General features: G+C 37.9%; 2 protein-coding genes across 10 annotated transcripts in view; one reads left to right on the forward strand and one right to left on the reverse strand.

Moving 5' to 3' along the window:
- Positions 1-19,601, forward strand: part of nup188 (nucleoporin 188) — a 30,659-nt gene extending 11,058 nt beyond the window's left edge. Inside the window, exons 7-44 of the mRNA XM_081390141.1 lie at positions 11-103; positions 189-308; positions 407-618; positions 699-813; positions 1,429-1,629; positions 2,657-2,746; positions 2,851-2,916; positions 3,595-3,714; positions 4,274-4,400; positions 4,492-4,665; positions 4,764-4,890; positions 4,978-5,065; positions 5,152-5,228; positions 5,308-5,422; positions 5,984-6,104; positions 6,191-6,257; positions 6,350-6,475; positions 6,680-6,813; positions 6,941-7,047; positions 7,360-7,566; positions 7,665-7,834; positions 8,296-8,365; positions 8,717-8,784; positions 9,016-9,211; positions 9,312-9,389; positions 9,821-9,906; positions 10,444-10,589; positions 11,190-11,359; positions 11,727-11,927; positions 12,261-12,353; positions 12,527-12,679; positions 13,395-13,532; positions 14,328-14,402; positions 16,012-16,218; positions 16,330-16,461; positions 16,543-16,595; positions 16,684-16,813; positions 18,374-19,601. Of these exons, the coding sequence (XP_081246267.1) occupies positions 11-103; positions 189-308; positions 407-618; positions 699-813; positions 1,429-1,629; positions 2,657-2,746; positions 2,851-2,916; positions 3,595-3,714; positions 4,274-4,400; positions 4,492-4,665; positions 4,764-4,890; positions 4,978-5,065; positions 5,152-5,228; positions 5,308-5,422; positions 5,984-6,104; positions 6,191-6,257; positions 6,350-6,475; positions 6,680-6,813; positions 6,941-7,047; positions 7,360-7,566; positions 7,665-7,834; positions 8,296-8,365; positions 8,717-8,784; positions 9,016-9,211; positions 9,312-9,389; positions 9,821-9,906; positions 10,444-10,589; positions 11,190-11,359; positions 11,727-11,927; positions 12,261-12,353; positions 12,527-12,679; positions 13,395-13,532; positions 14,328-14,402; positions 16,012-16,218; positions 16,330-16,461; positions 16,543-16,595; positions 16,684-16,813; positions 18,374-18,553 (4,833 nt within the window). The 3' untranslated portion in view covers positions 18,554-19,601. The remainder of the gene's footprint in view (positions 1-10; positions 104-188; positions 309-406; positions 619-698; positions 814-1,428; positions 1,630-2,656; positions 2,747-2,850; positions 2,917-3,594; positions 3,715-4,273; positions 4,401-4,491; positions 4,666-4,763; positions 4,891-4,977; positions 5,066-5,151; positions 5,229-5,307; positions 5,423-5,983; positions 6,105-6,190; positions 6,258-6,349; positions 6,476-6,679; positions 6,814-6,940; positions 7,048-7,359; positions 7,567-7,664; positions 7,835-8,295; positions 8,366-8,716; positions 8,785-9,015; positions 9,212-9,311; positions 9,390-9,820; positions 9,907-10,443; positions 10,590-11,189; positions 11,360-11,726; positions 11,928-12,260; positions 12,354-12,526; positions 12,680-13,394; positions 13,533-14,327; positions 14,403-16,011; positions 16,219-16,329; positions 16,462-16,542; positions 16,596-16,683; positions 16,814-18,373) is intronic.
- A 20-nt stretch (positions 19,602-19,621) lies between these two features.
- cdk5rap2 (CDK5 regulatory subunit associated protein 2) overlaps positions 19,622-27,866 on the reverse strand; it is a 50,025-nt gene continuing 41,780 nt past the window's right edge. For 5 of the 9 annotated variants that reach the window (XM_081390135.1, XM_081390134.1, XM_081390132.1 and 2 more), the window contains 10 exons: positions 27,458-27,584; positions 25,796-25,917; positions 25,523-25,723; positions 25,250-25,309; positions 23,144-23,334; positions 22,925-23,056; positions 22,073-22,211; positions 21,878-21,924; positions 20,358-20,403; positions 19,622-20,075 (listed from right to left, as the gene is read on the reverse strand). In XM_081390135.1, coding sequence (XP_081246261.1) covers positions 19,972-20,075; positions 20,358-20,403; positions 21,878-21,924; positions 22,073-22,211; positions 22,925-23,056; positions 23,144-23,334; positions 25,250-25,309; positions 25,523-25,723; positions 25,796-25,917; positions 27,458-27,584 — 1,169 coding nt within the window. In that variant the 3' untranslated portion in view covers positions 19,622-19,971. The remainder of the gene's footprint in view (positions 20,076-20,357; positions 20,404-21,877; positions 21,925-22,072; positions 22,212-22,924; positions 23,057-23,143; positions 23,335-25,249; positions 25,310-25,522; positions 25,724-25,795; positions 25,918-27,457; positions 27,585-27,866) is intronic. The other 4 variants (XM_081390139.1, XM_081390138.1, XM_081390137.1 and 1 more) reach the window with 1 other exon arrangement.

The following is a 27,866-nucleotide window of genomic DNA, read 5'->3' on the forward strand; positions in this document are numbered from 1 at the left end:
TGTTGCACAGATAGCAGATTACTACTATGAAGAGAGACTGTGTGTTCTGCGCTGCGTTCTCCACCTCCTCACATACTTCCAGGATGAGAGACATCCATACAGGGTAAATAACAGTAGCAGAGATCAGCTGTTTAATCAGACAGTCAGAAGAACAGATGAATTCAATTTAATCCTCTTTCTCACTTCAGGCAGAGTACTCCAACTGTGTTAGTCAACTGGAGAAAGATCTGGTGTCCAATTACAGAAAGCAGTTTGAGTTGCTGTCCAAATTAGAAGCTCCAACATGGGAGACGCATGGAAACCTGATGGTGAGAAGATTGGTACTCTGATTATGTTCAGAGCAGCATCACAATTAATTACTCCTATAGAATTTGTCTCAGGATCTATTCATCTCATCTCTGTGTAGACGGAGAGGCAGGTGTCCCGCTGGTTTGTGCAGTGTCTTAAGGAGCAGGCCCTGTTGCTGGAGATCTTGTTCCTGTATTATGCATACTTCGAGATGCCGCCCAATGACCTTTCCACATTCACACGGCTGTTTAAGGAGCAAGGCTTTGGACTGCGGCAGACCAATCGACACCTTGTGGACAAGAGCATGGATGCACTGGTTGAACGCATTGGGTCAGTCACCTGCTCCTTTTCCTCTCATACACTCGCAAACAGAGTTTTATAATATATTGACTGTGTCATCCTCCCAACAGGTATTTTAGTTCTTTGATTCTTGTGGAGGGGATGGATATCGACTTCCTGCATAAATGTGCTCTGGAGGACCGAACCGAACAGCATCAGTTTTATGACCAACAGGATGTTTGCAAGGTAATCCTGACCAGGGACAGTTCAGATACAGCAACTAATTGTGGTTGGTTTTTAGAATTTTAAATGTGGTACTGAATGTACACTACTGTTCAAAAGTTTGAGGTTTTAAAGATTGTTTTAATGCTTTTGAAAAGTATCTTATGCTCACCAAGACTGCATTTATTTAATAAAAAATACAGCAAAAAAAGCCATTACTCCAAGTCAGTCGTGTCACATGATCCTTCAGAAATCATTCTAATATGCTGAAATATTTATGCTGAAACATTTCTTATTATTATCAATTTTGAAAACAGTTGTGCTGCTTGATATTTTTGTGGATACTGATACATTTTTATTTTTAACAAAGTTCAAAAGAACAGCATTTATTTGAAATAGAAATATTTTGTAACATTGTAAATGCCTTTACTATATCTCTTTGATCAAATTAATTTAATGTCCTTGGTGAGTAAAAGTATTTAAAAAAATCGTACTGACCCCAAATGTTTCAATGATTGTGTATATTAAGAAATTACCTATTAAAAATGGATAGTTGTAGCTCTGAAATCTGATTGAATCCTCGACATTGTTTTACCTAAAATCTAGAGATTTTCTTTAAAAATAGTTATGTGTGTGCAGGAGGTGGATCAGATGCTTTTGACTTTTGGTGACATCTCTCACCACGGTCCGGTTCTGTTGGCGTGGGTTCTCCTGCAACACACACTGCATCCAGAGGAAGTCAGCTCTGTGATCAGACGTCTAGGACACACTACGCTGCAGCTCGGGGTCTTTCAGTACCTCACCAACACGCTGCAGGCGCTCGGCAATGCTGGAAATAATGTAAGGACAGCTTTCTATCACTGTTACAGGAATATTTGGAAAACATTTGAGCTAGGGCTGCACAATTAATCGCAATGAAACCGCACACGATTTGGCAAAGGCTGCGATTATTTTATGCGCAGCTTGTCAGTGCTGTTAGTAAATGCTGCTCCATATGAAAGACATAGGGCGCTCTCACACAGACACGCCAAATATGCCTCGCCACAGAAGTACTTTGTGTATAACACAAGTCTTTCCAGGAAATCCCTATGGGCATCATCTAACAGAAGGATGCTCAACTGTCGTTATAAAGTGAGTTTGGAGTAAAAGCATGTTAATAAATGTTGTCTTTTGTTGGGCAAGAGGTTCATAAATACTTCTCATGTTTGCAAAGATGTGTTGCTTTTTCAAATGCATGTTATAAGTGACTCAAACTCAAAAGTGCTTTCAGATGGAGCAGCGTTTACGGAGCCGTACATCAATGACAAGCTGCCCATAAAAAATAATCGCAGCCTTTTCGATTTCATAATCACAAAAAGCCAAATTGGTTTAAGTGCGATTTCATGTAATTTGTGATTAATCGTGCTAATTAGAGCAGTGGTTCTCAACCTTTGACCTGAAGGTCATGTGTTGTCCAGCACAATATTCAAAGCCCCCATATAGGCTGAGATATTTCTGGTAATTCTGTTATAATTGACAACTGCTCATTTTCAAACTTTTATTAACAGAAACTTGGGGTGTTGATATGAAATGCTTTTAAATAATGATGAAATTAACCCTGATTAGTTTCTGGAAGTTTCAAAAACTTCAATAAAAACAATAATTATTGAGTGGGGAGAAGAAATTTGGTTTCAGCATGGCTTGATTTTGTGTTATTTTAATTTAATTACTTTACATTTAAATGTTAGGGTGCTAATGCTATAGGACAACAACTTTAGTTTGCACAATTTCATATGTCATATGTAATAGGAACAAATTACTTAGCTAAAAAAACTTTTCTCAGATGGTAACATGGACTTAAACATGCTCATGGTCTCTCTCTTTCTAGTGTACAGCGAGCACTGCACGGATGTGTATTTACGGTCTCCTGTCTTTTGTCATCACCTCTTTTGAAGAAGACACACTGGGCAGCCAACAGGTGCAAAAATAAACATTTACACACACAGTTTTTAACTGGTATAAGTTAAGTTATTCATTCAACTTGGACTCGTTAATTAATTGTGATGATTATTCTGTCTGTAGCACCTGATCAATGCAGCATGTGAAGTTCTTGCTGCACCGAGTCTGGCTGAGCTTTTCTGGGAATCGGTGAGCAAAGCAGTTGATGCACATTAAATACAACTCCACTATTTGTATATTCTCTTTCTTTACTGATTGTGCGTCCAAAATCTCTTACTGTCTGAGTAGCTACTGCTTTTGAATTTGAATGTACTTCACAACCATTAAAAGAGGCATAAGGACTGCAGATGTGGCCAAAAAACTGCATTAAGCAATAAACTACAATGTCCATTAGGTAAGATGCCTAGACAGCGCTTCATGGAGACAGTGCCAAACCACGTGTAACCATATGTCCCCCAAAACGTGTACTGACACGCTAAGACAAATGCCGGAAATAAAACCAGTTGAAAGTGAAAGTGAATTTATTTATTTTTTGTCGAGTTAGTATGAATACATATTATGGTAGTATGAATGAAAAGCATATGTACTACATCCACCTTGTTTTTACTGTCACATGACCTACCAGCATCAGTTGGGTGGCTTCACTGCCATTCATAAATTCTCTCCTGTAGACTCATGGGAGGGGTAACGTATCCAACGAATGCGCCCTTCAGTATCTCGGGCAGAAGTAGTAGGTCATCAGGGTACTTTTTGCCTACTGTTTTTTAAATACTATGTTTTCGGACAGTATTTGATTTCGGGCGCAGAATGTATGTTTTCTGAGATGCCTGTGTGATATGAACTTTGACCTCTGGTTGTGCCCTACAGAAGCCGAACATGGGTCTGGGTGTGATTCTGGACAGTGCAGTGGGTGTGTTTCCATATAAGACTGGACCTTTACTACAGCTGCTCACTGCACTGCTGTCTGACAAATCTACAGCTAAGAAGGTACCAACAATTTGTAGAAATTGTAGAAATTCCCTTTGTATGTGTATATATAATCTGGCCACTTTAATTTTGTACCACACTGATATAAAAATACAAAGAGAAAGTAAGTATATTTCTTTCTTTATTATCCACAACATGAAGTGCATTTAACGTTACATCAGAGTTTCCCAAACTGGGGTTTGTGAAGGGAACTGCAGGGGGATCGTGAGATGATGAAAAGCTAACAATTAATCATAAAAATATAAATAAAGTATAAATCATTTTAAAAGAAACACACTAAAAAATATGATTTCTTTTACTACCTAGAGAACTATCAACATGCAAATATGTTAATTTATGTTAATAAATCTATTTTAGGGTGACAAAAAAGTAATTAATGTGATTATGAGCATTTTAAAATGTAATATATTTTAATTGCAACTGCTTAATATTTGGAATCTGATTATGTAATTGAGATTACATATATAATTAGTTACTCCCCTCACTTTGTGTGTGTTTATAGATGTACACACATGTACATGCTTTACATTTCTTGGATGTTTCTTGGTCTGTCTCTCAGGTGTACACCTTCTTAGATAAGATGTCATTCTACACTGAGGCCTATAAGCACAAACCCAACGACGTGATCTCCAGAGAGGATGGCACTCTGTGGAGGAGACAGACTCACAAACTCCTCTACCCTCTGGGTCAGTGCTGAGCACAGGAAGCCATACACGTTGTGTCTGTTTCTGTATGAAAACATAAAGATATGTTTTTGTGTATTATCTTTATGTTCAGGTGTAGGGCAGACCAACCTGCGGATGCCTCAGGGATGTTTCGGACAGGTGTGTGAAGTAAAACAGCTGTCAGTGGGTGAACAGGGCGTCCTTGTGCGCTGGGAATATTCCTACAGCTCATGGACTCTCTTCACATGCGAGATTGAGATGCTGCTGCATGTTGTCTCTACTGCAGGTACACACCCTCAAATCTTATATTTATTTAACTTTGTTGTTTTGTTGAAAGTATTGACCTGTGTTCACCTGCTATTGACATCTGTCTGGGGTGAATAGATGTGCTGGCACACTGTGAGAGAGTAAAGCCCATCTTGGATCTGGTTCATAAGATCATCAGCACTGATTGGACGGTGTCTGACTGTCTGCTGCCACTCACATCACGGATCTACATGCTTCTGCAGAGGTGAGATGCACACATAAACATGAAGACTAAACAGTAAACGGTGCATTAACAATGAAAATAACAGGATGTATTTTATTTTTCCGACAGGTTGACCTCCGTTATTAACCCTCCAGTAGATGTGATCACTTCTTGCGTCAACTGCCTTATCGCTCTGGCTGCACGGCAGCCTGGGAAGGTAAATGTTTACTATTGTATAAAAGCTTAGTCAGTGTTATATAGAGCAATGAACTATAGACTAAACAACCTCTCTTTCTTATGCAGGTTTGGTCCAGTCTGCATCACACCGGCTTTCTTCCATTCGCCTCCTCTCCTCTGACTAACATGGCACAGACCATGAGGTGATACACAGACACATGGACAGCATCATATTCACTTGTTGTAACCTGAAGAATAACATGTTTGGCGTTTGTGTTTCAGTGCAGAGGGCATGAAGGCGGGTAATTATGGCAACCTGCTGGTGTTGATAGAACAGCCCAGAGGAGAGTACAGTGTGACCATTGCCTTTTTAAGACTGGTGACCACACTCGTCAAGGTAATGCATTTCTCAATAATGTGAAAATTACCAAGTATCACTACAATACAAAGTCTGTATTGTAGATGCATAACTGAGTTCATTTACACACAAGCAGCTCATAATCTGGTGTTATCAGTGTCTCAGAGCGGCTTGGTTCACAGTAAATGCTAGATCACACCAACTTTATTCACACTCAACTTCTCTGAGTCTGGGTCAGATAATGTAATGTGCATTTATAAACCATCTTCCCAAATTTTGTGCTTATAAACCGGCTTTTGTTAACAAAAGATAAGCTTTAAGGGCTACACGCATTTTCCAACTAAATAAAAATGAAGAAATTAAGACAGTCATGTTTTTTTTTTTTTATAATAATAATAATAATCATCATCATAAAAAAAAATAGTAATTAGTATTTTTTTAGTCATTGGTATATTACAAACATTTTTACCTGGATAATTTTTTCAAATTTTAAAACACAATCACCATTTTTCAGAAAAATTACAATAAGATATTTGTCCTCAAATCGTGAAGCTCTAATTCAGTGGTGGATGTTAAGTTGGGATGTGTGTGTGTTTTCAGGGTCAGTTGGGCAGTACTCAGAGCAGAGGACTCATCCCATGTGTGCTTCTGGTTCTGAAGGAAATGCTGCCGACTTATCATAAATGGCGCTACAACACATATGGAGTGCGAGAGACGATCGGTGAGTAACTCGCACAACGTAATTGTTTAAAAATTGCTCTTCAATTTCTCCAGATTTATTGATATTTGCTTTACGGTCTGTCTCAGGTTGTTTGATTTTAGAGCTGGTTCATGCTATTCTAAATCTGAGTCAGGAGGGGGAGTCAGAGGGCAGGTAAGAGGATAAGGATGTGATGTCATCATCAGTTATTTCATTTGGTGTTATTATATTTTCTCACATACTTGACCTGTGTGTGACCTCTGCAGCGCCCCCAGTCTGCAGTCGTTGTGTATCTTCAGTCTGGCCAACACAGAGGCAGGACAGGCGGTGGTCAACATCATGGGTGTGGGAGTGGACACAATCAACATGGTGCTAGCAGCACAGCCCAGCAGGTACACACTGATTGAGCTTGGGATGCACCGAAATGAAACCGAAAATTCTGGATGCACTTGGCCGGAAACTGAAACCGAAAATGACTTCATTTTATTTTATTTTATTTTATTTTTTTTTTTGTATAATTGTATACTTTAATTAAATTCAGCCTGTCTGTCTGTCTGTCTGTCTGTCTGTCTGTCTGTCTGTCTGTCTGTCTGCAGTGGTGGTTCTGAGGGACCTGGTCAAGTTCTGATCCAGACAGTGAAGTTGGCGTTCTCAGTCACCAACAATGTGATCAGACTCAAACCGCAGTCTGATACGGCCTCACCTCTGGAGCAAGCTCTAACACATCACGGTTAGCACACACACTTCAGTGCATGGGAGATATGAAATATCAGACTGTTTTGTCAGGGATTGCTCACAATAATAAATACTTGTTCCCAACACCAGATTTTCATGCAACCGCTATGTTTTTCTTACAGGTGGTCATGGCAATAACCTGATTGCGGTGTTGGCAAAGTATATTTACCACAAGCACGACCCAGCACTGCCACGACTTGCTATACAGCTGCTGAAGAGACTTGCCACGGTAAGGCTCTTGACTCCTCATGTGGAAAACAGCTTCATAAAGGGATTAAATAATGTAATTAATGTAACTTTAGGCTTAGAGTTACCTAATACTTTTAAAAATCTAATGTTTTCATTAATTGAAATAAGTCTGAAATAGCATGTAAATATTAGATGAAAAACGGAATTTACTAAATTTATACAATTCATGAAATAAGTTTGTTAATCTCATATTTATAGTAATTAAATTGCTATGAAAATTGTATTATAGTGATCCTAATTTAATAACAATAGAAGTCATCATGTGTTTGTGCTTTGCGTGTGCTGTGTACAGGTGGCTCCCATGTCTGTGTACGCTTGCCTGGGCAGTGACGCCGCTGCCATCAGAGATGCGTTTTTGACCCGACTGCAGAGCAGAACTGAAGACATGCGTATTAAAGTCACCATACTTGAGTTCCTCACCGTGGCTGTGGAAACGCAACCCGGACTCATTGAGCTCTTCCTCAACCTGGAGGCCAAAGATGGCAGCGACGGGGCAAAGGTCACATAGGGGATACAATTACTCATAGATTTAGTGTGAGATGCTGAATGAGTCTGAGCAGTGTGTGACTGTCTGGTTTTGTCTCTCTCTGTGTGTAGGAGTTTTCTCTTGGAGCATGGAGTTGTTTGTCGGTGGTGTTGGAGTTGTTGGACTTTAAGCAGCAGGGGAAGTACTGGTGTCCTCCTCTCCTGCAGAGGGCGGCACTGGCCTTCCTCCACGCGCTCTGGCAGGACAGACGGGACAGCGCTCTCTCTGTGCTCAGGACCAAGTGAGTGTCTCGCACATAACAAGCTTTTTGACTCTAAGATCTCTTGTCCAACTCAATTTTTGAAGTAATTTTCCATAATTATGACAAAGCTGCTTGTTTTCAAAAGTAAAAAAAAAAAATATATATATATATATATATAATATATATAAACTAGGAGTAATGATATATTTGATAAACCACTATTCATTTTGTGATTTGACAAGTTTCAAAAAACGGTATTTTCTTCAATTAAAATCAACAGTTACTGAGGGGAGGAAATAGAAATGGTTTCATTATTTTCATATTTTTCTTATTTTTTTAATGTTTTAATGAATTTTGATTTGTTTTTTAGCATTTTATTTAGAGTTAGATCATTTTAAGCATGTATGTCCACTTACATTGGTCAAGGATAGCCAGCGTCATTTGGTTTGGTTGGTCAAAATTTAGAATTAAACCAAGCATGTTATCATTTATTGTTACAGAGAAAAATTCTGGGAAAACCTCACAACTCCTTTATTTGGAAACTTACCTCCCCCGTCCGAGACCACAGAGGTATGTGTTTAAATAAATAGTTAATGGTTATAGCTTGAAGACATTTGACTCCAGAATTGCACTAATTCTGACAGACTCTGAGTTAACATGAACTTACAATAAAAATACTTCTAAAGCATTTACTAATTAACTAAGAATAACAAAGATGAATAAAATACGGTAACAAATGAATTGCTTATTGTTAGTTATACATTAACTTACAGTAACGAATTAGCCAGTTTTCTTTCAAGTTTGCCGATAGTAGTAAAAATTTTATATGAAAACGGTATGGTGTGTCCTCATGAATAGTTCTTGATGCCTACAGTATTTTTTTTCTAGTCTGATTGTTTCTTTGTGTTTGTTTTTGTGTAGCCATGTGTTCTGGAGTCTTGTGCCTTTGTGATGAAGATAATCGCCCTTGAGATCTACTATGTTGTCAGGTATGACCATATACAAGCATGTACAAACAGAATTTGCTGTTTCGTTCAAAAACAGCCAGCCAAAAAGCTGCTTTAAAATAAATAAAACAAGTGTTTAGACTGAACACATTTTGTGTGTACACTCCTCAGTGTGTTTTTTTTATCATGTTTCTGTTTGCAAACCCCAACACAGTTGCACACTTTCATGCTTCACATCAGTTGTCCGTCTCTCTGTGTCTGTCTCTCTCTCAGTGACGTGTTGGATCCATCACTGAAAGCGGCTTTAGAGAGTTTCAGCAGTAAGCGCCGCTATGAGTTCTGGTCAGACTATGTGCGTGATCTGGTGTGTGTGGCGTGTGATGGTGAAGAGGAGGGTCTGCGCTCTCTGTCTGAGTCTCAGATGCTCATCTCTGCCTGGAGAACGCTTTTAATACTCTCCACCAGTCATGTGAGGAGCTACACTAAACTTCACATACCTCACAATGTGAATACAGTTATACTGCTGGTACTGTGTTTATCATAACCATCTTGTATGTGTGTGTTTGTAGTCTGAGGTGATGCATCTGAAGGATGACACTGTCAGGCAGAAGCTTTTCATGGACGTTTTGGAAGGTACCAAAGCAGCAGTAAGTTCCCTTATACATACAAGCTCCCACCTCTAGCTATCTAAATAGGGACTTTATGTTCTTAAATTAAGACAGTTGTAATTATTAAAGATTAAGTCCTGACCTTACTGCTAAAAGAAAACTTAAGACCTTTTTAGATGTATAGCTATGTCACTAACATACACGCTTATAATGCATCAGTACGAAAACCTCAATCTCCCGTACATCAGCATAGTACAGGGTTGTCCAAACTCAGTCCTGGAGGTCTGCTGTCCAGCAGAGTTTAGCTTTAATTTGCCTCAACACACATGTCTGGAAGTTTCTAGCATACCTAGTAAGACCTTGATTGGCTGGGTCAGGTGTTTCATTGGAGTTTGAGTTGAACTGCAGGCCAGTGGCCCTCCAGGAAGCAGGATGCCAGGGGTCATAGTGTGATCATCTCTCTCTTTCAGCTGCTGATGTCTCAGTCTGTGTTCTGTCTGCGTCTGGGATCAATGATGGTCACACTGCTCCTCATCCTCCTCAAACAGTGGAAAAGGTGTGTGTTTTTCTTCATGACCTCTGTAGTGGTTTACAGCCTCATGTTTAAAATGAATAGCAACGTTTCTGCCAAGTTACTGAATACTGAATAGATGTTGACTTGTAAATCAGGGTTACTATAGTTAACTAAAACCATTAAAAACATTTTCGTTACTTGAAATAAAATAACATTTTTTTTAAGCTTTTTTTATTTCAGTTAGTTGTCAAAGCAAAAAAAAAAATATTTTACTTTACTTAAAACTGAAATAAATATGATAGACGTTAAAAAAACAAAAGAAAAAACAATTACTAATACAAATGACAAAATTATAGTAAAATTAAAAGATACAAATATACAAACAAAATAATAATAAAAAATATATAATAGTATGTCAATGATGCTAAAATAGCACTTGTGTAAATGTGTGCAGTTGTATGTTAATATACTCGTTGTGATGTCGTCATGTCTATATAATATTTTAAACCCTTTTATTTCAAAGGGCAGGAAAGTCCTGTTTTCCATGATAACTCATGATGTTGATGTTGTTTTTGTCAGTGTGTTGGTGTCTGCTCCAGCTCTACTGACACCCTTGTCTTTGATGATGGAGAGCGTTCTGCACGCTGAACAACAGCTCATGGACCGAACCAAAGCCAAACTCCTGTCAGCTCTCATCTTAGCTCTACATATACAAGGACTCAACGGTCAGTCTGAATGTTTGTTTGGAAAAACCAAGCTCTGTCCCAAAAACCAAGTCACATCATAGACTGTAAAAAAGGAAATATAACACTTAATTCCACTGTAGAAAAAAATGAAGACAAAATATCTCAGCAACAGTCGTTGCCGATGACAGAGTCTGCGCAGTAGTGATGCTGAGGTGGAGCCGCAGTATCAAGGTCCCACAGATTTAATCGCAATCACAGCTGTCAATCATGACATTACACCCTGGTTGTATAGCATTAAATAAGTAACTAAAACAAAACTTATTGGAAAAACGAACACTTGAACATACATCATCATAAGAACTACCTAAAATGACACAAAAAATCTTCAGGAAAAAATATTTGAAGTGTAATTTGATTTTTTTTTTTTTTTTTTTTAATCGTCCCCTTCAAAAAAAAAAAAAAAAAAAAACTGAATATATAAAAAATAATATAAAACTATAATAATATCTCAATGATAAAATAGCACTGAACCAATGAAATATAGTCTAGGTAGGCAGCGCACTGGGGTTTGGAACAGAGCCACCGACCGTATGCATATTGTTTGTTTCGTTAACAATTGTTTAACAATAATTGGTTTAGGAGGAGAGATTACCCAGCTTCCCCAGCTGCTGTTGTGCATGTGTGAGGTGGTTCAGGACGAAGCCCTGGCGTTGATTGACAGCACACGTCACATGATCCAGAGGGGTGACGTTCAGGAGGACAGCATGGAGACAGACAGCCCGCATTTCCAGAAAGACCAAAGAGACTCAGTGAGTGTGTTAAGAAGAGTTGTGTTTCTATGTATAACGTGCACAAATATGCTGTTGGCATTGTATCCCTCAATGCACTTCACTTGTCCTGATATCAGCAACAGTTTTATAGGATTAAAAACACTTTGATACCTGAATGCCTCCTGCTGAATTAAAATACTATTATTTTAATTCATTATATTTAATGAATTTTATTTCATTATAGTAAAATCATGTGACTATAATGTAGGATACTGCTCGAGTGATTAGTGTATAATGTATGCTGTTCAGTGTTTTATGGGCAGTATATATATATATATTATGCAGTATATATACACAGTAAGCTAGTGTACACGGTATGCCTAACCAGTATCTCTCTCTGTCTCAGGTGTGTGTGTTAGCTCTTCATCTCTCTAAAGAGCTGTGTCGTGCTGATGAGGATGGTGAGCAGTGGCTGCAGGTGGTCCGGAAGCTGCCGGTTCTGCCGTCGGTTCTGAGCGCTCTAGAACTCAGCCTGCGATCCAAACAGAACCTTTACTTCACCGAGGCAGCGCTTCATCTGCTGCTCACACTCGCGAGAACACCGCAGGTACAAATCAGATGCTTTACCCTTCACTAATGAGTGATGTCTGACTCACTGAGGAAGCTCGCTTTTGAATCAGTGGTTCTCAACCAGGGAGGCTCAGCAAAACTTTCAAAATAGTTCAAAATAACCATTAAAATAATCTAAAACTAAATAAGATATTTCTTATTTTAATTCATTACATTTTATTACATGAAACTTTGGTAAGGGTTTAACTGTGAGATGGGTGACATCAATTTGAGATCATAAACAAATTAAATGTGTATTGCTAAAATGATTCTGACTTCTCAGTGCTCTTGTGCATGAAGTGTTTGTGATGTTGTTCCTCCTGATCTGTAGGGGGCGGCAGCAGTGGCCGGTGCCGGAGTGATCCAGAGCATCTGTCTTCCTCTCCTCAGTGTGTATGAGGGTCCAGCTAATGGAGCCACTCAGGTACTGACTTAAACAAAGACTTCAACCTGATTGTTCTAAAGAGGGTTAGAGGTCGTATAAAAGCCCTTTCTCTCTCTCTCTCTCTCTCTCTCTCTCTCTCTCTCTCTCTCTCTCTCTCTCTCTCTCTTTTCTCTCTCTCACTCTCTCACTCTCTCTCTCTCTCTCTCTCTCAGGCGTTTGTGCGTAAGTCTCAGGACGCCCCCAGCTGGCCAGGTGTGTACAGACTGAGTTTGTCTCTGATGGAAAGTCTCCTGAAAACTCTCCGTTACAACTTCATTAATGAGGCGCTCGACTTTGTGGGCGTGCACCAGGAGCGCATCCTGCAGGTGTGTGAGATATCTATCTATCTATCTATCTATCATTTAATCTATTGTTCTATCATCTATCATTCTATCTATCAATCTATCGTTCAATCTATCTCTCATTCTATACATCTATTGTTCTATATATAACTTGTTCTAGCTCCCATTCTGTCTATCGATCTGTCTATACTTCTCAATATCTTTTTCTATCTATTCTATATCTATTGCTCTGTATCTTTCTATCGATCTATATATCTATCTTTCTATAAATCTCTTGTTTTATCTGTTTCTCTATCTCTTATTCTATCTACCGTTTTATCTATTGTTCTATAGGTCATTCTTTCTATCCATCTTATTTTTCAGATTTATCAGTTGTTCTAATGTTTCTAATCAGTTGTTAAAGTTGTTCATCTCTCTATCTATATATGTAATGTTTTTTTTTTATTTTTTTATTTCCCATCCTCAATACTAATTCTCATGTTTTGTAAGACAGTAATTGTCCTGTCTAGATTTCCCCCCTTTATTTTCTTACCAATTATGATATAGCAATACAACAAATGCTACCATGATGTGTTAATATTTGACAATTTAAATACATTTTTTTTTAATTGTGAAATTTTAAAAATGAACATGTTGACGTTTTTTTCTGCCCTATTCTGTCTTGACAACATAACTGCTCATTGAAAGTGTTGATTAATAAGAATGATGTGATTTCAGTTGTTCTCATATGTTGTTGTAGTGTCTGAATGCGGTGAGGACGGTTCAGTCTCTGGCGTGTCTGGATGAGGCCGATCACACGGTGGGCTTCTTGCTCCAGCTCTCTAACTTCTGCAAGGAGTGGCAGTTCCACCTGCCGCAGCTTCTGAGAGACGTACAGGTACTGTTCACTACAGCCGGGGTCCCTAGACAGGGGCTCGTGAGTGCAGGAAAAGATGTTCATTCATTCAATCCAGCGTAACATTAAAATAAATCAAATCAATGATCAAATCAAAGGAAGTATGGAGTCTGTGGCTCTGCGTGTCAGAGTGACACTGTGTTCATTTACACGCGTTCAACATAAAATAGTGTTTAACTTGGATTTAGGAATGCAATGTGTGCTAAGTTAATTTTATATACATTCACATTTGTGTCATTTCTAACGTTTTTGTGGACAAAACGTTTACAGCATTTTACTGATATTCTGCCAAAATAAAAACTCAAAGACTTCATGTCAAAAGCTCAAAAATTCGAACGTTTGAAAGTGAATGAATTAATAATTATATGAATTGTAACTTGTCGTGTTATTTGGTTCCTGTAAAGAGTGAAAGTGTGAACACCTTAAAAAGTAACTATTTCCAGTGGCAGTTTAGTCTTCGTTCTTAGTAGTGTAGTAGAAATATGAGACAGTTTTTAATGACATGAAATATATGAAAAAAAAAAAAAATCTATTTTTTGGCCAGCCCTATACTGTATATATAATTGAAAAAAACAATCAATGAAACAGTCACGAAAATAAGGTTTATTTGTGAACTTTAGACATCAGAGAATCGTGACCATGCAGTTGTGTCATTCAATTATTGAAATATTTACTTAAAATAAATACTCAACTCCCCCCTGAGATTTTATGTCCCAGGGCTTTGTTTGTGATCCTCTGATCTACACAACAGTAATGATTTGTGTTTGTGTGTTTCAGGTGAATCTGTGCTATCTGTGTCAGACGTGTACGTACCTCCTTCACAGCAAGAAAATGCTGCACCATTACCTGCAGGTATGAGACCGTTAGGAGTGAAACACGTGATCTTTAGGCTACATCTAGTTTTCGTTTCAAAACGCTCTCCGTCTACATTAGCGTTTTCCAAAAGTTTCTCATCCACACTGAAACGTGGGAAAACGCTAAATTCACCTTAGTGCGCATGCGTAAACCCTCATGAAAGCTCACTGAGACGATACAGACGGAACAAGACATAATCAATTTATCACGCAATTCTTCTGGCAGGATCGTTTTATTTAGTAAAATATCTCCTCATTCACTGATGCGTCCAGGTCGCACTCACTCACCATTATCTGTTTGGTTTAAAACGCGACTGCTCTCATGTTTTGCCGCAGGACAGCAAATGTGAGTACATTTTCTGTCATCTTTGCTGGACTGTGATATGAAGAGTGTACAAAGTCACACATAACAGGCACAACACAGTATAAACATGAATATCTATGTGTTCAATGACTAAACATGCGTCGTCGTGTGAAGAGATGAGTCCCAGATTAGGACCCCAGTAGTATGCCTGATCAAAAGCTGTTCTCGCGATTCTTAATGTAATCAATCAAGCTTTAAAGGTGCATTAAGCAACTTTTCATGTTAAAAATACCAGTTTTTCTAACCCATACATGCTTAAACAATTGCCTGATGGGCTGAATGAGCCCTTCTATGATCTCTGCGATTGCCTCTATAATCCTGTACAGTAAAATAAATAAGAGGGATTCGGGGCGGAATCGACTGGGCGTGACGTCATGCGCGTTCACGCTCACCTGGCTATGTCTGGCAGATTTGTGTATTCGCCGCCATTATCTGCATCAGCGAAGACAACTCAAGCGACTTTGGCAAAAGTAGAAGATGGATTCAAAGAGACCGGCTTCTAGTTCATCCCAAACCCCAACGCAAACTCCACGTAACCGCGTGCACAACTCTGGTTGCAGTTTCGCGTGTCGCCAGAAGGGGGCATATTTCTGCAAAAACTCAGAGACTTGCGCAATGCACCTTTAATTCATGTAATAATCTTTTATTTTTATCCTGATTATTTATATAGTTTAAGTGAAAGAAATTGCATTTTTAGGAATGCTTTCCGACATTAATTGTTACTAAGCAATAAGGCATGATATCATTTTTTTTAATTACAAGCATGTCATAATTAATTCTTAAACAGAATTATGCTTAATTATCATAGTTGTTATCAAAGATTTTTATCGGAAAATATCGTAGACGGTGAAAAAAACGTTATCTCTAATCATTTCGGATAGCTGTATGCTATGCTACTATCTAAGCTAACTAAAAAAAAAACACTAAGAATGAGAAATGTTTAATTTCATAATCTATAGCTTTGGTTATATACTAGTATATGAAACATAAGTTAAAAGACATTAATGGTCGTTATAACATAGTTCAAACGTCTTCTATAATAAAGTGATATCGGATTTGTAACCAGGCACTAAAGCGATTACCTATGAAACATGCTTTGAACCAATCGGATTGCTTGTGCGAAAAACGGGCGGCTTCAAATGCATCCACTTTGGAGAGCGTTTTCAAAAAGCTTAGCCGTCTTAGTGTGGACGGAAACCATATTAGTGTGGACAAGGCCTTTAATATGTGTCTGTTTGCCCAGGTTAAGAATGGGGAGGGACTTCCTCAGGGGCCACACCCCCAGCGTGCCGCTCAGCCCGCCTCTAAAGAGCAGGTGGAGGGCGAGAGAGAAGAGGCGGAGTCTAAAGCCCTGCAGGCGGTTCAGTGCAGCCTGTTAAAGATCCTCAGTAAAACACTGGCCACGTTACAGCACTTCACACCCGACTGCTGTCAGATATTACTGGACCAGGTACACACACATCACACACACACACCACTCATTCATAATCATGCAGAGATATTCATTCATGTTCATGCATATATGTGTGTGTGTGTGTGTGTGTGTGTGTGTGTGTTTTAGTCTATGGACCTTGCGGAGTACAGGACTCTGTTTGTGTTGAGCTTCACCACTCCTGCGTTTGACTCTGATGTGGCTCCGTCGTTCGGCACTCTGATGGCCACTATTAATGTGGCGCTGAGCATGCTGGGAGAGGTAGTGCTGCACTTTCCCCTTTTCTTCTCTTGTAGATCTTCACGTTATTTAAAGTGGTGATTTTGATTGTTTTCTGTTTAGATTGAGAAGAAGAAAGAGCCGGTTGTCTCCTCTGAGGACACACAAGCACTGAAGTGAGCAGCAAACACCTGTGATACACTCAGTCTGCTGTTGATCCTTCAGTTGGACTGCATCTCATCATCTCTCGCTCTCTGCTTCCAGGTCTTTGCTGATGTTCTCCATGGAGAACTGCTTCTACGTGTTGATCTCTCAGGCTGTCCGTTGTCTGAAGGATCCTTCAGTTTTGCCCAGAGACAAACAGAGACTCAAACAGGAGCTCAGCTCAGAGCTGGTGAGTTACTCGCCACAATCACTTCTTCAAATGGAGAAAGAACAAATGGAGAAAGAAAATAGTAAATAATGACTTAAAAATAATAATAATAATAATAAATTGTTTTGTGACATTTTAAATTAATTATCTTTTTCCCTACAAATACCCTTTTATTTATTAGTTATGCTTATTTATTCTACTAAATGAAAGTATAATTAGTTTGACATCAAAATCTAATTTTCTGACAATTAAGATTTTTTGTTTTGTGACACTTTCAATGAATCTGTTGTATTTAAATTGTGGGTTATTATTACTGTAAAACCATAATCATCCTGTTTTGACTGTTTTTCCCTTATTTTCTTTCAAGTTATGATCAGCATTAAAGACCAATACATTTTCGCTAAAGTTTTACAGTGCAAAATAGTCCTCAAAAATAGTGGACTTCAGTCTTTACTTGAAAAAAAAAAAAAGTTCTTTTGATTTTGGGGTAAATAAATAAATAAATAAATATACATATATATATATATATATATATATATATATATATATATATATATATATATATATATATATATATATCTTTTATTATTTTTTTATATATATATATTTATAAAAAAAAATGTAAACAAAACCTACCATTCATTTGCTGTGAAAAAGAATCGTAAATTAACACAGTATTTGCCAAAAATATATATATATTAGAATTGTATATATAGAGAGAGAAAAAAATTCTAATGTATATATTTTTTGGCAATTACTGTTCATTTACGGCTATGAAATGAAATAGTACGCTCAGTGTGCATTTTATATATATATATGTGTATATATGTATATATATATATATATATATATATATATATATATATATATACACACACTCAAAGCCAGTCATATTTAGTAGCCTATTAAAATGATTTTTTTTTTTTTCTTGGACGGTCTTGGCTGATTGTGAACTGCATTTCTACAGTGTTTTTGACCTGTTTGCTTAAGATGTTTATCCAGTCCGTTCAATCCTGTCTCTTCTGTTTTGTTCAATTAAGATTTTTTGTTTTATGACATTTTCAATGCATCATCCCACATGCCTTTATTTATTTTTTGCTTATGTATTTATTTTGATAAATTTGTGGGTTATTATTACTGTAAAACCATAAGCATCCTGTTTGGACTGTGTTTTCCCCTTATTTTCTTTTAAGTTATGATCAGCATTAAAGACCAATACATTTTCACTAAAGTGTCACAGTGCAAAATAGTCCTCAAAAATATAGTGGTCTTCAGTCTTTACTTAAAAAAAAAAATAATGTTCTTTTGATTTTGGGGTGAATTTTTCTTTTTTAAACAAAACCTACTATTCATTTGCCAAAAAAATATATACATTCTAATCTATCGATCTAATCTATCTATCCCAGTCATATTTAGTAGCCTATTAAAAATGATTTTTTTCTTGGACGGGTCTATAACGACCCGGGACGGGAATAAACGAATCCTGGCTGATTGTGAACTGCATTTCTACAGTGTTCTTGACCTGTTTGCTTAAGATGTTTATCCAGTCCGTTCCATCCTGTCTCTGCTGTTTTGTTTCAGAGTACACTATTGTCCACATTATTCCGGTTTTTCCGCCGAGGTTCCCCTTCCTCCCCAGCGAGCGGGCTGCTTCCCTCACCACAAACCAAACCCCCCCCACCAGGATCCAAGGGCGCGCCGGAGGGCCAGGAGCCCTTCATCCAGCTGGTCCAAGCCTTCGTCCGGCACGTCCAGCGCTGATGCGCTCGCAGACCTCCTGCTCTGAGGAGAGCGCAGTACTTGAACAAGCGGATTCAGAGATCTGAATCACAGCGTAAGGGAAACTTGACAACAATGAATCAGTTTCAGTGATTCTGGCTTCATCGTCCTTTTGGTGCCAAAGTTCGTTGCGTGACCTGGACTGCACACAGGGCCTTTTCTATTTAAGACCATTACCGTTCCTCATGAAGACACATGGGCCTGACAGCAGCTTTGAAAACTCTCAGAACACATTTAAATGTTTTTTGTAGTTACATGTACAGTATATAATTTTGTCATAGCCGTTTGTATTAAACCTTTTTATTTCCCAGTTGCCATATATTTTTCTTATAACCATAATAAACTGCAATAGAGTAAAGATGAATATGGTCTGGCTTTTTGCATGGACACTAAACTCGTGTGCTGGAAAATAAAGGGATATTAATATATAGTACATATAAGTAAGGTTATAAGATGAAATAAGGTTTTATGCATAAAAAAATGCATGGGTATATTATAATTATAACTTCACACTTTTGTGACAATGTATACATATACTAATATATTAGTTCAAGATTAATACATTAACAAACATTGATTAATAATAAAGTGTATTTGTAAATAAATATAAACCTAGATTAATAAATGCGGTAAAACTTATTGTATCATGATGCTATAAATCTTGAACATGAGGCTGGTTACTGTCTTTTATATTCATGTTTGATAACTGATATCTAGTAGTGTGGGTTCATTTTTTTTCTTTTTCAGACCATTACATTTTTGTAATGTATATTATTTAGTATAATCCCGAGTGTCACTTTAAGGTTCTTTTCACAGCAAATGTGCAGTAGTTTTTTATTTTTTTTTGAATGAGGAAAATGTTATTAAAAATATGCTTTTTTTTTTAGTTTCTACAGTTTTGCCAGAGTGATTTTGTGAATATGTAGCAAATGTAAAATGAAATCTAACTAAAAGTCTTGTAACAGTTTCATATTTGAGTGAAAGTGTTACAATATGAGAAGACTAGATTAAAATCAAACCAGTTTATCATAAAAGCACAGAGTCTTCTGAGGGTTTTATACATTTACTCATATCACAGTCTGCTACATTAATGTACATGCACCACTCATTTACATCACAAGATTAGATGTTCACTAGAGTGAAGCAGGATAGAGGCAGTGAACACGAGACTGCTTAAAAACATTCAAGGGAAATAGTATAAAACTAAAGTTCAAAATATTTACAGGAGAAAATCTTTTCCAATATTAAAAAACATTCCCTTTACATGAGTTTAAATGCTTACTGTATATGTGCAAATACTTGCCCGAACTTCATCAGCGTACCTCAAACAGAAAAATAAATTAAAAAGGCAAATGAAGAGGGTGAGGACATCGCTATAATGACATTAGTTGTGGGCGTGTCTAACAGCTGCAGTGGGAGGAGTTTCCACTGCATGCTGAGCTTCTGCCTGAACTGGCCACACCCCTCAATTGCTGATTGGTCACTGGCCATTCAGTGGGACGTCCTACAAAAAACACAAAGGTAAAAAGACTCAAGAGACTTATTGAGATGCCAATCAATCACTAAAAGTCCATGCAGAGCATCAGATGCCTGAAATAAAAATAAAAACTCCCCAGCAGCAAATGAAGGTCAGAAGAGCAAAACATGGCATAAAAACCTTTTCATATGGGCTTTGGGGACTTTAAACAACTGCAAGCTGGCACAAAACCGGAAAAGGAGCATGCAGAGATCGTCATGCAAAGAAACAAATGGCCTTCACAAACGCACAACCCTCCATTAAACTGACCTTCCACCTGCAGACCCTTCAGCCCAAAAACATTCAGATAGTTGGACTGAAATACAGGTGAAATAAAGCACAGCAGACAGAGCATTAATATCAGGAAGAAAGGAGAGGGAAGAGAAGAAAACCCTTAAAACAGAAATATAGATCCAGGCAAATGTTCTTTACAAAGAGACATTCAAAACAACGGAACAATTTGTTCAATTTTATTTCAGGGGCTCTTTTTACGTTTTTAGGGGAAAGTAAAAAATAAATTAAAAAAAGAGCAGCAAATTGCTAATTCTTTAAATAAATGTTATACTAAGTCCAAAGAAATGGTAATGGAAAATATACGTCTTTTTTGGAGGCTAGTTTTTTTTTAATCGTTTACTGTAATATGCCAATAAATTAATTCTGGCATTCAAAAACAAAATCAACAAAATCATACTTTGGGTCCAAAAATGTGTTTGCAATCATTATATTCTTTAATGTCACTCACACACATGTATGTGTGGATGCATTATGCACATTTGGTTTCGGGTCAGAAAGATTTTTTTAATGTTTTTGAAAGGAGTCTCTTATGCCTGGTTCAGATTACACGATTTTAGCCCGATTTTGGCACGATCCATTTGACGTAGGGTGTCGTGGGGATTCGCAAACGACAACGGGCGTCGGGACGCAAGATTTGATCGTTTCATCTCGTATAGTGTGTCATAGTGGGCGACAACCTACGTCGCGTCTGCGATGCTTCACGACATCACGACAAAAAGACTAGCATGTTTAATTTTTTAACGGTCCTCCACGACGACGGTGCGCGAGTGAGTGAGTGAGTGAGAGAGTGTGTGTTCGCGAGTGTGTGACTGTGAGTGTGTGAGTGAGAGAGCATGTGTGTGTGACTGTGTGTGCGCGAGAGTGAGTGTGAGTGAGAGAGCATGTGTGTGTGACTGTGTGTGCGAGAGTGAGTGTGTGAGTGAGAGAGCGTGTGTGTGTGTGTGTGTGTGTGAGAGTGATTGCGTGTAGGCTATGTGAGTGAGCGTGTGTATGTGCGAGTGAATGAGTGTGTGAGACGGCTCGCGATGACTGGTCGGAAAACAACGTGTAGTCTGACATGTTTCTTGTCCACGACATGACAAGATTTTTAGGAGTCAAAATCGTGTAATCTGACAGTGACTATCGTAACAGACAAAAAAATCGTGTAATCTGAACCAGGCATTATGCTCACCAAGCCTGCATTTACTTGATCAAAAATACAGAATTTAAAAAAGAAATTATTATTTCAATTTAAAATAAGCATTTCCTATGTGAATATATTGTATAGTGTAATTTATTCCTGTGATCAAAGCTGAATTTTCAGCATCATTCCTCCAGTCTTCAGGGTCACATGATCCTTCAGAAATCATTCTAATATGATGATTTGATGCTCAAGAAACATTTCTGATTATCAATGTTGAAAACAGTTGTGCTGCTTAATTTTTGTAAAAGCCCTGATTAATATTTTTTCAGGAATCTTTGGTTTGGTTTATTGGGTCTTGGAAACACAAACGCACCTCCAGGTTTCCTCTGGCTCTCTTCAGCACGCCGTGAGTCAGAGACACTGCAGGAAACACAGGACACAAACATCAGCGCACGATTCCTCTAGATGAGCGAGTGTGTGTGTGTGTGTCTGTGTGTGTGTGTGTGTGTGTGTGTGTGTGTGTGTGTGTGTGTGTGTGTGTGTGTGTGTGTGTGTGTGTGTGTCTTACGCTGGTCGATGACGATGCGCTCCATGCCCTCTTTGAGCTGGTTGGTGGATCTCAGGCGTCTCACGGCTCCGGTCAGCATCCGCTCCTGCTGGGACAGGCGACTCTTCAGACGACTGATCTCACTCTTCAACAGATCGTCCTGATGACACACACACACACACACACACACACACACACACACACACACACACACACACACACACACACACACACACACACACACACACACACACACAGACACACACACACACACACAGAGGAACAGGACTTAGCACAGGACTGCTGGGAAAACAATTCAAATGTATCATAGTTTTTAAACTTCAGATGAATGAGGGTGGATTTCTTATCTTATATTTGTATTTATTATGTTTATTATTTAAAAAGTAAAAAAATATATATGTATATTTATTTAATTTTACACCTTAATTATGGTTGCATTTTATTGTATTTTTTTTTCAGGATAGGAACACTTCACAAGGGATTTCATTATTTTATCCAAATAAATAAATAAAAATAAACTTATTTATACAAAGTACACATGGTTTTGTGTTTTTTGGTGGCCAGGTTGATTTATTATTATTTTTATTTTATTTTTTAAATAAGTTTAGCAAATATTTACTTTTTAAGAGAATAGTATTTTATTACACACATTATTAATTAAATAAATAAATAAATAAATGTTAATTCATCTCATATGTTTATTTGATATTTATTGAATGATTGTATTTCAGAATTTATTTAATTTTGTCAGTTATCCTCCTTCATTACTCTGTAGTCATTATATTTAAGCTTCACATGACAACAACAGAGATCACTTAGACGACTGTGTGTGTGTGTGTGTGTGTGTGTTACCTGTTGAGTGTGTGTGCCGTCTCCTGAGGGCAGTGAGACTCTCCAGAGTAGCTTGAGAAGTCGGGCGGCCTCCTCCAGAACCTGCTGCATGGTGTTGACGCCGCCAGAGAAGCTCTTCAGCTGATCCACAGCCTGACACACACCGCAGAAAACACATTCAGTGCTGAAACATGAGCCAAACACACATGAGACTCAGTGTGTGTGTGTGTGTGTTCTCACCCTGCCGCAGTCATGTATCTGTGTGTCCAGATCCGCAGTGAGTCTCTTGGCTTCACTGATCTGTTTGCGCAGGGCGTTATAGTCCTCTATCAGACCCAGAACGTGCCGGCCTCGTCGGTCCGCCCACAGCCGGTGTCCCGGGACCAGCCGGGACGGAGCATGGGAACCAGAGTCCGCTGAACTACCGCTGTCTGAACACAAACACAACTTCTTGACCAACATGTGAAAATAAACATTTGATTTTCAGGGTTTATCAGAGAATTTCACAAAAAAATATCTTGTGGTCACATAAAAAAATAAATCCAAATGAAGAAGAAAATTAAGTTTATTTCTAAGGCTAGAAATAACTAGACATTTTTTTTATTTCTATCTCTATGCAAGATTTTTTTGCATTTTGTTACATTATTTTTGTAACATTTAAGCATTCTGAATGTTTTGATGATTTAATTATATTCTCTTTACTGTAATATTGTATATTTACTTAGTTAAAATATAACTCTCTCTCTCTCTCTCTCTCTCTCTCTCTCTCTCTCTCTCTCTCTCTCTCTCTCTCTCTCTCTCTCTCTCTCTCTCTCTCTCTCTCTCTCTCTCTCTATATATATATATATATATATATATATATATATATATATAATGATTATTTGATTCATAATCAGGAAAATGGCACTAAAACAAATACTACCATGTAGGGGTGTAAGAAAAAATCGATACACATGAGTATCGCGATATTTTATTTTGCAATACTGTATCGATTTTCAAAAACGCAATATCGATTTTTTTTTTTTTTTTTTTTTTTTTACGTCCAAAAATATTCAAGGTAAGACGGTGGTTCACGTTTATGTTGTTTAAAAGGCTCGCCGAACGGTGCGTGTCCACTGGCACGGAGTGAGCGGAGCAAGCGTTTTCAATTCATTCATGGAAGTCGAGCTTCACGCTCAGCAGTGCATTTTGGGATTGACAGCGGTGAGAGCGTCAAAAGGTTGGGCAGTTCTCGACTTTATGCAAATATCAAGCGAAAAACGCGGTCGGCAGTTTATGATGGATTTAGTGCGTAAATCATTTTGTTTACAAATTAGACGCTTTGCAGTTGTTTATATGTTAAATATTTTATTTTGGATGTGTTTATTGTTATTATATTGGCTGGGTTTATAAAATTGAAAGGATCTTTGCTTGGTGCATTTGGAAACAAAGCTTGTCTATTTCTAAATGTAATCGCGTGCATGATGATTATACTGTCCGTGTGTTGAAAAAAAAAAAAAACACACACCCCAAAGCGGAGACGTTACAGCGTTGCCAGCGGCACCGAGCGTAGTTTTGCCGCTGTAGTGGACGCGCACCGTGAAGCTGCGTTCACACTAAACGCGAAAAGAGCGTCGTGATTTCAATGTTAAGTTAATGCAAAGACGCGTTTACGCGCGTCTGGAGGTCCTGTGGCGCGAATGAGGCGTTTAGCGCGGCAGACGCTAATTCGCCTCATTCGCGCGTCCAGTTCTTTTAAAATCTTTTATCACATAAAAACCTGATTTCAATAGGCCTATATGACACATTCATTTTGTTCACTTTCATTCATTTTCGTCCAGTTCACGTTGTTGTTTTGTATTGTGACAGGGGCTATGTATTTTCTTTTATTATGGCCTACTTGAGAAATATAAAAATTTGCTCACTAAGAACCTGTGAAGCACAATACCAAACTGGCAGTCTGATTTTCTGTGAACTGAATTGTTTACCTAAAGTAAACTTCTTTGACTTTTATGCACATCATGTATTTTTTATATTATTAAATATAATTTTTTCTAAAATTATAGTCCTACTTTAAAAAAATCCCAATATATCGCCTTATGCACAGTATCGAAATATATTGCAATATATTGAATCGTGACCCATGTATCGTGATACGTATCGTATCGCCAGATTCTTGCCAATACACAGCCCTACTACCATGAACCTAAACAGTCTATATTTTCTTAAAGCAAAATATAATTTCTTATTTTGTTCATTTGATTTTAGGACACTCTTTAGATTCATCACTGCAATTTAAATCTGTTGATGAACTGATCAGCATCTTATTAAACGTACAAATATGAGAGAAAAGACAAAGATATGTACCATGTGCCGCACTAGACGCGTCTGTCTGTAAGTGAAGAACATCTGATTTACCAGCTTCATCTGAAAGAAAGACATTAGTTTTCATGAATTTGCCTGTACCAGTAGCAACCACTTATTGAACCCTTCCTTATCCTGCTACTGCCACTGCGTTACAGTGGTTTAAACACACCTTCACATGGTAAAACCACTGTAAGCCTCATCAGCTTTATTGCTTTAGAAATAACACATTTCCCATAAAGACATCGAGTGTGATACTGGAGTTGGTGTGTGTACCTGTTTTATGCAGCAGGTAGTTGATGTTAATGGTTGATTTGTGGTCAGTGCGGGTCAGTAGCTCTTGTTCTAGTCTCTGTCTCAGTGTGGTGTTGATCTGGATGCTTCTCTCCAGCTGAACGCGCAGTTGTCTGATCTCACTCAGCAGCTCGCTCATATCCACTGCTGAACCGCCCTCATAATCAGACCCACGGCCCTCTCCTGCACACACACACACACAGTTATGAGCTGTGTCTCAGACCTAGTGAGCATGTTCAGTGCGTGTGAATGTACCTTTGTGAGTCTGCGTGGAGTTCTTCATGTGCTCTTGTACTTGTAGCTCCACACGCACGGTCTGCAAGACCTGCTGGGTGTCACACAGCTGCTGCCTCTGATGACTGTTCTCACACTGCAGCCTGAAACACACACACGCTCACATCAATGCATGCACAAAAAATATGTCCTTAGACAACATTATAATATTAAATCAGAACAATTAAGTTGCATTAACAACTGACTCACTCAATCAGAGAATCAATCAGAACGATAACTGAGTCACTAGAATCGGTCAGAACGCTTCCTGCATTAAAGGCTTAGTTTACGTAGGCTCACTATTGGCCGACGCTGATCATGCGTGTGATGCTGACCAATAGTGAGCCTACGTTCTGATGTACATCCCAGAAGCGCTGCGCTGTTACACTACGTGAATTCACTCAGAGAAACACAGAAGAAAATGAAGAGTTGAATAAAGTCGTTATTTTTGTTGTTTTGTTGCATAACAAAAAGTATTCTGAGAATACCAAATGTGTAAATTTCCTACCGTAAATATATAAAACATTTATTTTTGTGAGTGAATGCAGCACAATCTCGAACATAAATGTACAACTTTAAAGGCGATTTTCTCAATGTTTCGATTTTTTTGCATCTTCTGATTCCAGATTTTCAATAGTTGTAGCTCGACCAAATATTGTCATATCCTAACAAACCATACATCAGTGGAAAGCTTATTTATTCCACTTTCAAGTGATGCATAAATCTCAATTTCAAAAAATGTACCCATGTGACTGGTTTTGTGGTCCAGGGTCACATATACAGTACAGTAGCCTATACTGAACCAGAGTAAGATTCCTTCACTTTAAAATTAATTTTACACTCCAATGGCCAAATAAAACAAAACAAAAAATCTATTGCCTTGCAAAGAAATAAAAAATAGTCAATGAACAACACAAATAAAAATGCATGTGCAATAGATAAACAAAATGGAACAGACTATGAACACACAATCATGAAATCATTTTAATTAAACCATATTGTTTATGAGAAAATATGTCTAGTTATTATTTATAATTCATCAATGATTTTTGTTTTTGAAAAAGAAAATAATACATTATCCTTTAATATATCGGCCTAATTTACTTATCGGGTCGATAACATATTGGCTGTATTAGACGTATTAGAAATAATATATTGGCCGATACCGATATGGTGGCCGATACATTGTCCATCCCTATTAACAACCGAAACACTCACTAAAAATCAAACTGGACTCAAAGCTGGCTTTTTAGCAGCTGAAAAATGCTGTAAAAGGTTTGAAAGATTTTAAATCGTTTAAATATTAACTGGCCGTACGTAGTTAAAAGATACTCATTTGTAAAGTAAATGGGGGTGTAGGAAACACTGATGTGCAACAAATAAAAAATTCAGGGACGACATAATGAGTGTGTGTGTAATATAAAACTCTCATTAGCGAACCACACATTTATCTCCTGGATTACAAATAATTGCAATAATTAAAACAACTCATTACACAGGCCCTCTGAGAATGACACATGATACAAACCAAACACATTACATGATACTGGACCTCTGCTTTCTGCGGCTGATCTCTTTTATGGGAAACACATATATATTTTTCTGTAGATGGATGTCCCGTATGAGGCTGTGTGTGAGTGTTACCTGTACAGGTTGTCCTGTAGTTGAGTTCTCTCTTGTTTGAGATTTTCACACTCGTTTCTGCTCATTTCCAGTTTAGCAGTTCGGCGGGCCAACGTTTCCCTCAGGCGATCGTTCTCCTTCTGTTTATCTGTTTAACACACACACACACCTGTGACAACAGCTACAAGATTACATCCAGTAGCAGTTTTAACAGATTAGACAGGGTATCTGCAGAGTTTAAAAAATCTAATTTAAGACAATTTTAAGACCTGCACAAATACAGAACATAAAACAATCCCAAAATAAATCATGTATCTCAGATTCTTTTACTTAAACCAATAGCAATACATCTGTGCCTGTTTAAGTATGTGCTAATAAATCAATACATCTAAATTAGAGCTCGATCGATTTTGAATTTTGCTGAAACTAA

The sequence above is a fragment of the Scardinius erythrophthalmus genome (genome assembly GCF_964197995.2).
Source record: "Scardinius erythrophthalmus genome assembly, chromosome: 17".
Classification (NCBI taxonomy): Eukaryota; Metazoa; Chordata; class Actinopteri; order Cypriniformes; family Leuciscidae; genus Scardinius; species Scardinius erythrophthalmus.